This window comes from Heptranchias perlo, chromosome 29 (assembly GCF_035084215.1).
Source record: "Heptranchias perlo isolate sHepPer1 chromosome 29, sHepPer1.hap1, whole genome shotgun sequence".
Taxonomy (NCBI): domain Eukaryota; kingdom Metazoa; phylum Chordata; class Chondrichthyes; order Hexanchiformes; family Hexanchidae; genus Heptranchias; species Heptranchias perlo.
In genome coordinates this window covers 35,792,467-35,804,243 of record NC_090353.1, presented here as the reverse complement: position 1 = coordinate 35,804,243, position 11,777 = coordinate 35,792,467, and the positions used below count along the sequence as shown (strand labels likewise).

The 11,777-nt window shown below is 47.1% G+C and overlaps 1 protein-coding gene across 1 annotated transcript; it reads right to left on the bottom strand.

Annotated features, from left to right (window-relative positions):
* Nucleotides 1-645: 645 nt before the first annotated feature.
* LOC137299624 (homer protein homolog 3-like) lies at nucleotides 646-11,428 on the bottom strand. Its single transcript, XM_067968522.1, has 5 exons — nucleotides 10,996-11,428; nucleotides 7,590-7,686; nucleotides 5,999-6,152; nucleotides 2,921-3,043; nucleotides 646-2,597 (listed from the first exon to the last, which is right to left on the bottom strand). Exons 1-4 carry the CDS (start codon nucleotides 11,284-11,286, stop codon nucleotides 2,923-2,925), a joined length of 663 nt encoding a protein of 220 aa, XP_067824623.1. The 5' UTR covers nucleotides 11,287-11,428; the 3' UTR covers nucleotides 646-2,597; nucleotides 2,921-2,922.
* Nucleotides 11,429-11,777: the final 349 nt, after the last annotated feature.

Here is an 11,777-nt window from a genome sequence, read left to right as displayed (position 1 = left end):
CAATCCACTGGACTGCGCAGAAGTGGCTGATCTCAGCCACCACAGTAGTGAGGGTCCTACATTGTGCTCCAGGGCAAGGGGAGGGGGGGAAAGCAGCAGGATCTCCCACTGTGGCTCGGTGTCCAATAACCCCGACAGATCCTACACAAGTAGGGCGTTCAGTGAGGGCAACTTTCTCCAGAGCGCCCTCTGCACTCCTAGGATCTGGACACTCACTGTCCAGACTCACACGTGAGGAATGGCTCCCTGGTCAAGGTCCTTGAGGCGAGAATCTATCCAAAGGGTTTGGGGGCTTTATATATAGAATAACGAATGTAATCGAGGGGTCCCAATGATCTATTTTTGAGGGTTGATTTACTGCCTTGCTCACTGGGAACGCAAATCAGAAATTTGGGCATGTGCTGCGCAGTTTTTCAAACATTTAAAAATGAGTGGTCAGAAAATTGTAAACCACAAGTGCTGAGTTTCTGTTACTTGCAGGCAAACGCAAATCTGCAGCTTGAAGCTGGAACATTACCCCATGGAGTCACAGATCGCTGTGTCTCTGGCACGTGCTTTGCTCCGATCAGGATGTGATTTCGGAATGACTGGAGTTTCATCTGGAGACCAGTGGAAGCAACAAAATCTGTTCACTTGGCACCAGAGTTGGTTTTATTGTTATATTTTATTGCAAATATGCACAGAAATATTATATTAAAGATATAGACACACAATTCATTTGGTGTTAAGTTAATTGGTCTCTGGATTAGTACAAACTATCATGGAATCTTACGGCACAGAAGGAGGCCAATTGGCCCGTCGTGCCTGAGCTGGCCGTTTGAAAAGAGCTATCCAATTAGTCCCACTGCCCTGCTCTTTCCCCACAGCCCTGAAAATGTCTCCTTTTCAAGTATTTATCCAATTCCCCTTTTGAAAGTTATTATTGAATCTGCTCCCTCCGCCCTATCAGGCAGCGCATTCCAGATCAGAACAACTCGCTGTGTAAAAAAAATTCTCCTTATCATCACCCTGGTTCTTTGCCAATTATCTTCAATCTGTGTCCTCTGGTTACCGACCCTCCTGCCAGTGGAAACAGTTTCTCCTTATTTACTCTATCAAAACCCTTCATAATTTTGAACACCTCTATTAAATCTCCCCTTAACCATCTTTGCTCCAAGGAGAACAATCCCGGCTTCTCTAGTCTTTCTTGAGAAACAAATATACATCTCACTCAATAAATATGTGGAACAGGCTTGAGGGCCTGAATGGCCTGCTCCTGTTCCTATGTACATCAGAGGGGTGGGGGAGCAGTAACAACTCCCACTTTACAGAGTGTCAAATCCCAGTGCTTCCCATCACTTAAATCCATCACCAACTGTTACAGAAGCAAAAGTCAGATTCTTTTCTTTGACTTTTTTTCGGTTCCTGGATAACATCTTATGTTTTGCTAAAAAAAAATACTGATAGACATTTCTGGTCATTATAACCTCGTGTAGGACTCGGTGAAACAAAGGCTGGCAAAATCCAACCAATCCACGTTTCTGAGCCTCAACACCCAGTGTTATTCAAGCTCACTAACCGTCATAGCAAAAAAAAACCCCCAGTGAAATCAAATAGTAGTAATGTAAAATTGATCCCCTCCCCTTACCATGTCGTCAAGGCAACCTTTTTGCCAATTGGAGGCATCTGTCAATTGTGTAATTAATCCCTGATTTTGTTGAGAGGCCCAAGACTCTGGGTGCAGGTCACAACACCATGGAGGGAGGAGAAGGAGCAGAGGGGTTGTCCAGTAGTTAATGGACGTCAACTTAGGTTTTAAAATTCTGTCGACTGCAGGCAGGAAGGGTGGATTGAGGTGGGTGAGGAAGTGTCACAGTCTTAAGACACTGGGAAAGAATGATTGATTCATTGACATGATGGGGTAGACATTACATGGGCTATGGGAGGAGATTAAATGGGCGAGTAGAGTCTGTGATGGAGTAGAGTGTACATGGACCTTGGAAGGAGTGAGACTGATGTACTGAGTGGCCTTTTCTCATTCCGTGACATTAAATGGGTGGGTAGAGTCCGTGATGGAGTAGAGTGTACATGGACCGTGGAAGGAGTGAGACTGATGTACTGAGTGGCCTTTTCTCATTCCGTCTCTCGGACGTTCATATTAACTCTAGGGCAGGCTGTTGTCTGTCACTGTTACTTGAACCAGTTTGGCTGAAACCGCCCTGTGCTACAGATCTCAGTTATCACCAGCCCAACATCACTTCTTCAAAACAAAGGGTTCAGTTTTTAATATGAAGATACGTGGGACAGGACAGGGAGGGTGACAACCTCCCAGAGGGTGTTTGGCAACCAAGAGAATCTGAACTTTAGTGAAAAGCCACCAACTCCGATATCATCACTGGACAATCTTCCCGTTGTAACGGACAAGAATCTTGTTTCCCATTCGTGTCACAGAGAAGCAGGTTTGCGTTTGTTTTTTTATTGAGGATCGCTACCCAGAGACTCAGAACCATAGTTTCTTCCTCCAATCAACAGTGCCTCAATCTCTTGGCACAGGAGTGTTTGCTCCATCTCTGCATGTTGACGGTTCCACTTCATCATCTCAGGATTTTGGCGGAGTCCTGTACAACATAAGGAAAAGGTTTTTGAAAATGCTTTTTCTCCCCTTCCCCAAGTTCACCCTCCCACCTCCCCATCCCTCCTTCCTCCCACGGTCCCCTCCCTCCACCTCTCCCCCTCCCTTCTCCTCTCTCCCTCCCTCGCTCCTTTCCCCCGTCCCTCCCCCTCCCTTTCTCCCGCCTCTCCCTTTCTCCCTCTCCCTCCCTCCCCCTCTCTGTCCCTCCCTGCCCTCACTCCCTCCCACTCTCTCCTCCCTCCCTCTCCCCCCGTTCCTCAAGGCACACTGGGTACCGTTTCCACTGATTGTTCTTTATCGGTTACTCACCGTTAACTGCATTTATTATTAGAGCATGACCCGAAACCCAGGCAAGAACCACCAATGCCAATCAAAACGGTGAACCAACTGCATTCTCCATGATACCTAACTGGCTGATTCCAACACTTGTTTCTGTAAGAAGTAAATTAAGACAAAGTCAGAATTTATTTTCAATATTAAGAATGATAGGAACGTAAAACACAGAACGAGAAAAGGCCATCCGCCCACTCCTCCCACAGCCTGTGAACACTCTACCATGTCATGGACTCTACCCACCCATTTAATCTTCTCCCATAGCCAATGTACACTCTACCCTCTGATGGACTCTACCCACCCATTTAATCCCCTTCTATACCTTATGTACACGTTACCCTATCATGGACTCGAGCCACTCATTTAACTTCCGAAGGGAAAGTTCTGTTTAAACACTCCCTGCTGCTCAAAGGGGATTGAGCAAAACTTCAGAATATTCATCCATCAATCACATCTCCACTATTAAACCCTTTCCTGATGCCCTCCATTAATTCCTTTAGTTGTCAGTTGGTAGCACTCTTGCCTCTGGGTCTGAAAGTTGTGTGTTCAGTCTGACTCCAGGACGTGAGCACATTGTCTGGGCTAATACTCCAGTGCAGTACTGAGGGAGTGCTATCCCATGGCAATATTTCAGAGAGGAGCGGTGAGTTTTCTCGGTGTCCTGGTCAATATGCCTCTCTCATCCAACATCTCCAAAAACACATTAACTGGTCTTGCATTTCATTTCTGTTTGTGGAATCATGGTCTGAAAATGGCTGCCGGGATTGCCTACATAACAACAGTGACTGCACTTCAAAAGTAATTAGTTGACTGTGGGACATCCTGAGGAGATGAAAGGCGCTACATAAATGCAAGTTCCTTCTGTATTGTAGTCTTTCTCATCTTGGTTTTATTGACACCGCTACGGTCATTGACGCTACGGTCATTGTCGCTACGGTCATTGAAGCTATGGTCATTGACGCTACGGTCATTGACGCGATGGCCATTGACACTACGGTCATTGTCGCTATGGTAATTGACACTACGGTCATTGACGCTATGGTTGAGAATGCCTACGTGGCAATCTTTCAGTAGAATACCTACTTGTCAAGTAGCATTGCGGTTAAGCAACAGTTAGTTAGTAGCCTACTAGCTAGAAGTAGAACAATGGGCCCCTTTTCGGCCTCATGTTTGTGTGCTTAGCTCTTTATGTGTAAGTCCTGTGATGTCTCAACAGTTGACAAGACTTGATAAGATTAGGGGTCTGGTTGGGGTATCTGTGCAGCTGGAACATTCTGAAGTTAAGCAATAACAGTACAAGGCCGAAGGAACATTCCGTAGTTAGGAGATAAGGATGCATCCCTCTCTTGTTGTAACCGCGGCATGATCATGCACGTGTACTACCTGTGATTGGCCTGCCCTCATGTAACCTAGGCATGGCCTACACATGAACCGCTTATGATTGGTGTTGATCATTGTTAATCATGCTCATAGTCCTGTTGTAACTGTATAAATGTGTAAACCTCTGTATGGAACCTTGCTTGCTCTATTGGACTTGACAAGACTCTGTCAGGAGTCAATGTCGATACTATAGACTAAGCCCCGCGGATAATAAAATTCTGTTGAACTTTAAAGGTGTATTCGACTCAGTGTTTGCTGAACCAGACTGAGGGTAAAAGAATCCAGAGTTCGTCATGGTCATTGTCGCTATGGTCATTGTCGCTACGGTCATTGACGCTATGGTAATTGACACTACGGTCATTGTCGCTACGGTCATTGACACTATGGTCATTGACACTACGGTCATTGACGCTATGGACATTGACACTATGGTCATTGTCGCTACGGTCATTGTCGCTATGGTAATTGACACTACGGTCATTGACGCTACGGTCATTGTCGCTACGGTCATTGACGCTACGGTCATTGCTCCGATAACTTTTCCACTCTTCTTCCCTCTAATCTCCAAACCCCCTGTCCTACACACCCTTCCTCCTCCCTGATTCCTCAATGTGTTGATATCACAGTGCCTCCCACTCAAGCTCATTATTCTTTCCCAGCACCTCAAAACTATGGTACCCCTAACTTCCCTCAGTCTTCGCTTTCTCTGACAATCGTAAGGTTTTTAAACCCACCTGGAGTCAAGTAGGGGGTCAGTATGCACTGGAATAAATTGTTTTCTGATCTTGAAGACTCAGGGTAGAAATTGGACCTCGCTGTGCCCGTTTTAAGGCTCAATTTCAGGCCGGCCGGTTTGGGGGTCTGTGCAGAGCTGATTCTGGATCCCAAACACAGGCCTGGGTAAATTTTTACCCTTCTAACTCTTGGTGGCTTATCCAGCCTGGTGTCAACTACAGCTTGGCTCAGTGGGTAGCTCTCTCACCTCTGACTCAGAAGGTTGTGGGTTCAAGCCTCACTCCAGAGTAACTTGAGCCCATAATCCAGGCTGACACTTCAGTGCCAGTACTGAGGGAGTGCTGCACTGCCGGGAGTGCTGTCTTTCTGATGAGACTTTAAACCGAGGGCCCTGTCCGCCCTCTTAGGTGGACATAAAAGATCCCATGGTACTATTTGAAGAAGAGCAGGGGAATTCACCCTGGTGTCCTGGGCCAATATTTATCCCTCAACCAACATAATTAAAAACAGATTATCTGGTCATTATCTCATTGCTGTTTGTGGGATCTTGCTGTGTGCAAATTGGCTGCAGCGTTTCCTACATCACAACAGTGACTACACTTAAAACGTGAAGTGGCTATGAAGCGCTTTAGGGTGTCCTGAGGTCGTGAAAGGGCGCTATATAAATGCAAGTCTTTCTGTCTTTTACCTCATCTTCTCTCATAGAATCATACAGCACGGAGAAAGGCCATTCGGCCCACCGTGCCTGTGCCAGCTCTTTAAAAGAGCTTTCCAATTAGTCCCACTCCCCCCTGCTCCTTCCCCTTAGTGAAATTTTCCTTTGCAAGTACATATCTGAGTCTCCATTTTCTTGCTGCTGCGTCCCGATTGACGGGCCTCGAGCCTTTCACCAACGTTTCTCAACATAAAACTTTATCTTGCAAAAACACAGCCTCTTACAGTTGCTGATTCAGCCTCGAGTGATTCTCAATCCACTCTTCAACTTCTCTCTGCTTCTCATCCAGACGTTTAGTCGCTCTATTAAGTTCCTCTTCCTGGTTTTCTTGTTTCTCTTCCAGATCGGAGAACTTCACTTCCCAATGTTGAAGAACATCTGATAAAGTAAGAATAAAGACCTGTTGAAATCGTAGACAAAGTAAGCAGGGGTCTGAGTCAGTTAAAGCCTTTATTTCTTTTTTCCTAAGCAAGGAAATCATGATGAACCTTTATAAAACACTGGTTCAGCCACAACTGGAGTATTGTGTCCAATTCTGGGCACCGCACTTTAGGAAAGATGTGAAGGCCTTAGAGACGGTGCAGAAAAGATTTACTAGAATGGTTCCAGGGTTGAGGGACTTCAGTTACGTGGATAGACTGGAAAAGCTGGGGTTGTGCTCCTTAGAGCAGAGAAGTTTGAGAGGAGATTGATAGAGGTGATCAAAATCATGAAGGGTTTAGATAAAGTAAATAAAGAGAAACTGTTCCCATTGGCAGAAGGGTCAAGAACCAGAGGACACAGATTTAAGGTGATTGGCAATAGAACCAAAGGCGACACGAGGAAAAGCTTTTTTACGCAGCGAGTAGTTATGATCTGGAATGTGCTGCCTGAAAGGGCGGTGGAAGCAGATTCAATCGTGGCTTTCAAAAGGGAATTGGATAAATACTTGAAGGGAAAGAATTTCGAGGGCTATGGAGAAAGAGCAGGGGATGGGACTAACTGGATTGCTCTTACATAGAGCCGGCGCAGGTTCGATGGGCTGAATGGCCTCCTTCTGTGCTGTAACCATTCTATGATTCTAATTCTCACCCATCCTCTACTGATGGGATAATAGTTCCACATGGATCAAATAGCACCCCAAAGTTGCCCATTCTTGGTGCCTGAGCCCAGATAGTGAGAGTCAATAGGCTATTCAACCTTGGGGGCATCACAGCCAAGCCTGATGTCCTCAGGCGTCCTGCAGGGGTCACTGGGAATGGGAATCTCTGCAATTCCAATTTGGCAATTTTCCTCAGTCCAATTTGGCCAGGTTTATTCTACAGAAACAGGAATCCCTGGAGTGGGCTGGTTGGAGATTCTTTCCCTCGCTGTGAGTGGGGATCCGTGTCCAAAATAAAGAGCAGCGATTTGGCCGATGGATCTTGGAGGGTTCTATCCGCGAGTCTGTCCCTCCATGGCTCTCGCCCCTCCATACCTCTGTAACCTCCTCCAGTCCCACAACCCTCCGAGATCTCTGCGCTCCTCCAATTCTGGCCTCTCGCGCATCCCCGATTTCCATCACTCCACCATTGGCGGCCATACCTTCAGCTGCCTAGGTCCCAATCTCTGGAATTCCCTCCCTAAACCTCTCCGCCTCTCTATCTCTCTCTCCTCCTTTAAAACGCACCTTAAAACCTACCAGTTTGACCAAGCTTTTGGTCGCCTGTCCTAATATCTCCTCATATGGCTTGATGTCACATTTTGTTTGATAATCGCTCCTGTGAAGCGTCTCGGGACGTTTTACTACGTTAAAGGCTCTATATAAATGCAAGTTGTTGCTGTTGCTGTACTGACCTTGCAGTTTAGTGTTTTTGTTGCTCAGGTCCCTGCTCTGGTTCTGTAAGGTTGCGATGGTGTTCTCCTGAACTGTGATCTTCCCCTGCAGGGACATCTGTTTAAAAAGATTAAAAACACCACAAAAAAAAAATGAGACATCACTAAATTTTTTGTCCGGTCCCTTTGGGAAAGATGGACAACGCAGTGAGACAAGACCCAGGAGGAAGGACTGAGCTCACTCTACGTGACAACAAGACATTCAAAAAGAACAGCCTTAGACAATATCTGCAATTTGTCTCCCCGCTGTTCTCTCACTTCAGGGATGGAGTTTGATCCCAGCCTAGGCTGATGGAATGAAAATGTCCCCAGACTATCAGTATCCTGAGGGACGTGAGTTTGGGGAAACCCTAATCTAGTTTCTATTGGGCAGAGTTTTACTCTGTATCTAACGCCTGCCTGTATTTTGGCAGAAATTAATCCCAAATTGATCAAAATGCCATACAGGTGCTGTAGGGGCATTGGTCTGAGGCTTGGGATTAAGCCACATTATTGGACAGTGTTCAAGAAGCTTTACTCTTTATCAAACCCGTGCTGTACCTGCCCTGGGAGTGTTTGATGGGACAGTGTAGAGGGAGCTTTACTCTGTATCTAACCCGTGCTGTACCTGCCCTGGGAGTGTTTGATGGGACAGTGTAGAGGGAGCTTTACTCTGTATCTAACCTGTGCTGTACCTGCCCTGGGAGTGTTTGATGGGACAGTGTAGAGGGAGCTTTACTCTGTATCTAACCCGTGCTGTACCTGCCCTGGGAGTGTTTGATGGGACAGTGTAAAGATACACACACTGAGTGTCTTACAAAGCTCAGGCCATTTTACCGTTTGAGGACTCACAGAGTCCAGCTCATTCTTTGACATTGAGCAGCTTGGATGGGCGTGAAGGGTGGGTCTACAGGGTTACTGATCATCGAGTGGAGACAGTGCACAGAATATCGGGGGGCTCCTCTGGAGAAGGTGAGATGGGGAGTTTCTCCTCAGCTCATAAATGGTAGAATTAAAAGGGCTGAGAGAGATTGAAATGCTTCATGGAACTTGGGTCATCGATGGGCTTGGATTGGCTCTGGACTTTCCGAGCCCATCCTCCTATTGGCCTCCTCCTATGCTGTAATTTCTATCATTCTGTTGAGTCCGAGCCCAGGGAATGGTTTAGAAATGTTGGTGATGAGCTGAATTTAGGACAATGTGCCCTGTGAGCAGTGCCCCAATCACCCAGCCCTCTGCCCTTGGTGCGATCTCTCAGTTAGGGTCAGGTCGGTCTGTGCCGGACGGTTTTAACGTGTGAACTTCAAGTACGGATCGGCTCTGACTGAGGCTCCCGGTTCAGAGTTCGTCACCTTCACACGGAACCCGAGACCAAACCAGAGTCCAAGGAGATGGGGCCTGTTAAAGGTGGCATTGACTGGGGAGCCTGACTGCAGTTTGTGCAGTGCAGAGGGATTCTGGCTGTGGTTTCAGGGTGAATATCAGTGGGTTATAGGATTACTACTCGTTATTGATAGGATATTACATAGAATTACATAGAATGTACAGCACAGAAACAGGCCACTCGGCCCAACGGGTCTGTGCTGGTGTTTATGCTCCACACGAGCCTCCTCCCTCCCTACTTCATCTCACCCTATCAGCATATCCTTCTATTCCTTTCTCCCCCATGTGTTTATCCAGCTTCCCCTTAAAGGCATCTAGGCTAGTCGCCTCAATTACTCCTTGTGGGAGCGAGCTCCACATTCTCACCACTCTCTGGGTAAAGAAGTTTCTCCTGAATTCCCTATTGGATTTATTAGTGACTATCTTATATTTATGGCCCCTAGTTCTGGTCTCCCCCACAAGTGGAAACATCTGGGTGTTACACTTATTACTACCAGTTACACGTGGACTACTGGTGAGTTACTGTATGACTGTTGGTTGTGAGCAGAAGCTGAGTGTTACCAATATTGCTGCATAGACGCAAGTTGTCGTTGTCTTTTTCAGGCACTATGGGACAATGAGCCAGGATCGCCGACGAGCACCGACCCGCCGCACAGGCAAGTGAAATGATCGAGTCGGCAACGTGTGGTCAGTTAACGAAAGACCCCTTAAAAACGTGACTTTTTAAAACTCACCAATGGGGAGGGAGAGGGGGAACTGTCCTGGTGACTCTGTGGGTAAATGCACCACGCAGAGTGCAACCATTCAACAACAGCATGCACTTTGCATAGAGCCCGTACAACAACAACTTGCATTTATATAGCGCCTTTAACGTCCCCAAGGAGCTTCACAGGAGCGATTATCAAACAGAATTTGACACCGAGCCACACAAGGAGATATTAGGACAAAGAGGTGGGTTTTAAGGAGCGTCTTAAAGGAGGAGGGAGAGGTAGAGAGGCGGAGAGGTTTAGGGAGGGAATTCCAGAGCTCAGGGCCCAGGCAGCTGAAGGCATGGCCGCCAGTGGTGGGTAGGAGGGAGTTGGGGGGGGAAATGGGCAAGAGGCCGGAATTGGAGTAACAATAATAAAATGCCCTGGCAGTGTAGTTGAGAAGAGGCTTATAATGATGGGGAGGGAAATAGCAAAGTGGTTTAGGGAACCCCGCTGAAGATTCTGTGAGTGTGTGTCTGGATATCAGGCTTGGCTGCGATGCACCCCATGGTAGAACAACCTACCGACTCACTGTCTAGGATCACACATGAAGTACGGTCGCTATAGAGGATTACAGTCGCTATGGAGAAGTATGGGAGGGAGGATGGGTGGGCGCAGTTATTTTATTTTAATGATAAATGCTCGACAGTAAATTCTTCTGGGAGGCAAGATCCCTGGGAGTACAAAAAGAAGAGAAAGAATTTGCATTTATATAGCGCCTTTCACAACCTCAGGACATCCCCAAAGCACTTCACAGCCAATGAAGTGCTTTTTTGAAGTGTAGTCACTGTTGTAATGTAGGAAACGTGGCAGCCAATTTGCACACAGCAAGATCCCACAAACAGCAATGTGATAATGACCAGATAATCTGTTTTAAGTGATGTTGGTTGAGTGATAAATACTGGCCCCAGGACACCGGGGAGAACCCCCCTGCTCTTCTTCGAAATAGTGATCGTGGGATCTTTCATGTCCACCTGGGAGGGCAGACGAGGCCTCGGTTTAACATCTCATCTGAAAGACGGCACCTCCGACAGTGCTGCACTCCCTCAGTGCTGGCACTGGAAGTATCAGCCTGGATTTTGTGCCGCGGTTTAATGTTAAATCAGAGAGAGGTGAGAGGAGTAGGTGAGTCTCTCTCTCTCTCTCACTCCACATTCTGTATCTTTGGTGAAACACGGCTGGCCTCTCTCCTGAGATGGTCTCAGGCGGCACCCCCACACCCCACCCTCCCCCGGGGCCAATTCTTTGTGACTCACCACCTCCTCCCGCTTGGCCTCCTCCCGGATCCGATCGAGCCGCGTAAGCTTCTCGGCATTGGCCTCCAAATTCACCAGCCGTTTCCTCAGGTGCCCGTTCTCTTTCTGGAGCTGCCTGACCTCCCTGCCCAGCCGCGCAGTCTCCTCAACGTCCTGCTTTCCGCAGTGATCTCTCTGCCGAGCGGGAGACAGAGCCTTCATGGCCACCTGGATTATCACGATCATCAGACACAACAGCAGGAAGGCCCTGAGATGGTTTATTCCGATAGAGGCACAGAAAAATCTCTGCATTCTGGAGTAGTCCCAGAAGCTAAAAAAATGTACGTTAGTCTTCAGGCAGGAGCAGGGAACTGGCAGCAGTCAGACAGGATCTAAAATAGACACACTGAGCAGAAAGTTCTTCCTGCCTTTCTTTTAGTGAAATGTGCCTGAGTGACAGTTAGATTTGTGTTTTCCAACATTAATTTACAATTTCAACATCAAATTCCTGGAAATCACATGGTGCTCACAGCTGCACTGATAGGCTCAGCCCGGCTCTCTCAAAGGGGAATTGTCCTAAAAAAACAGATAATAGAATCATAGAATCATAGAAGTTACAACATGGAAACAGGCCCTTCGGCCCAACATGTCCATGTCGCCCAGTTTATACCACTAAGCTAGTCCCAATTGCCTGCACTTGGCCCATATCCCTCTATACCCATCTTACCCATGTAACTGTCCAAATGCTTTTTAAAAGACAAAATTGTACCCGCCTCTACTACTGCCTCTGGCAGCTCGTTCCA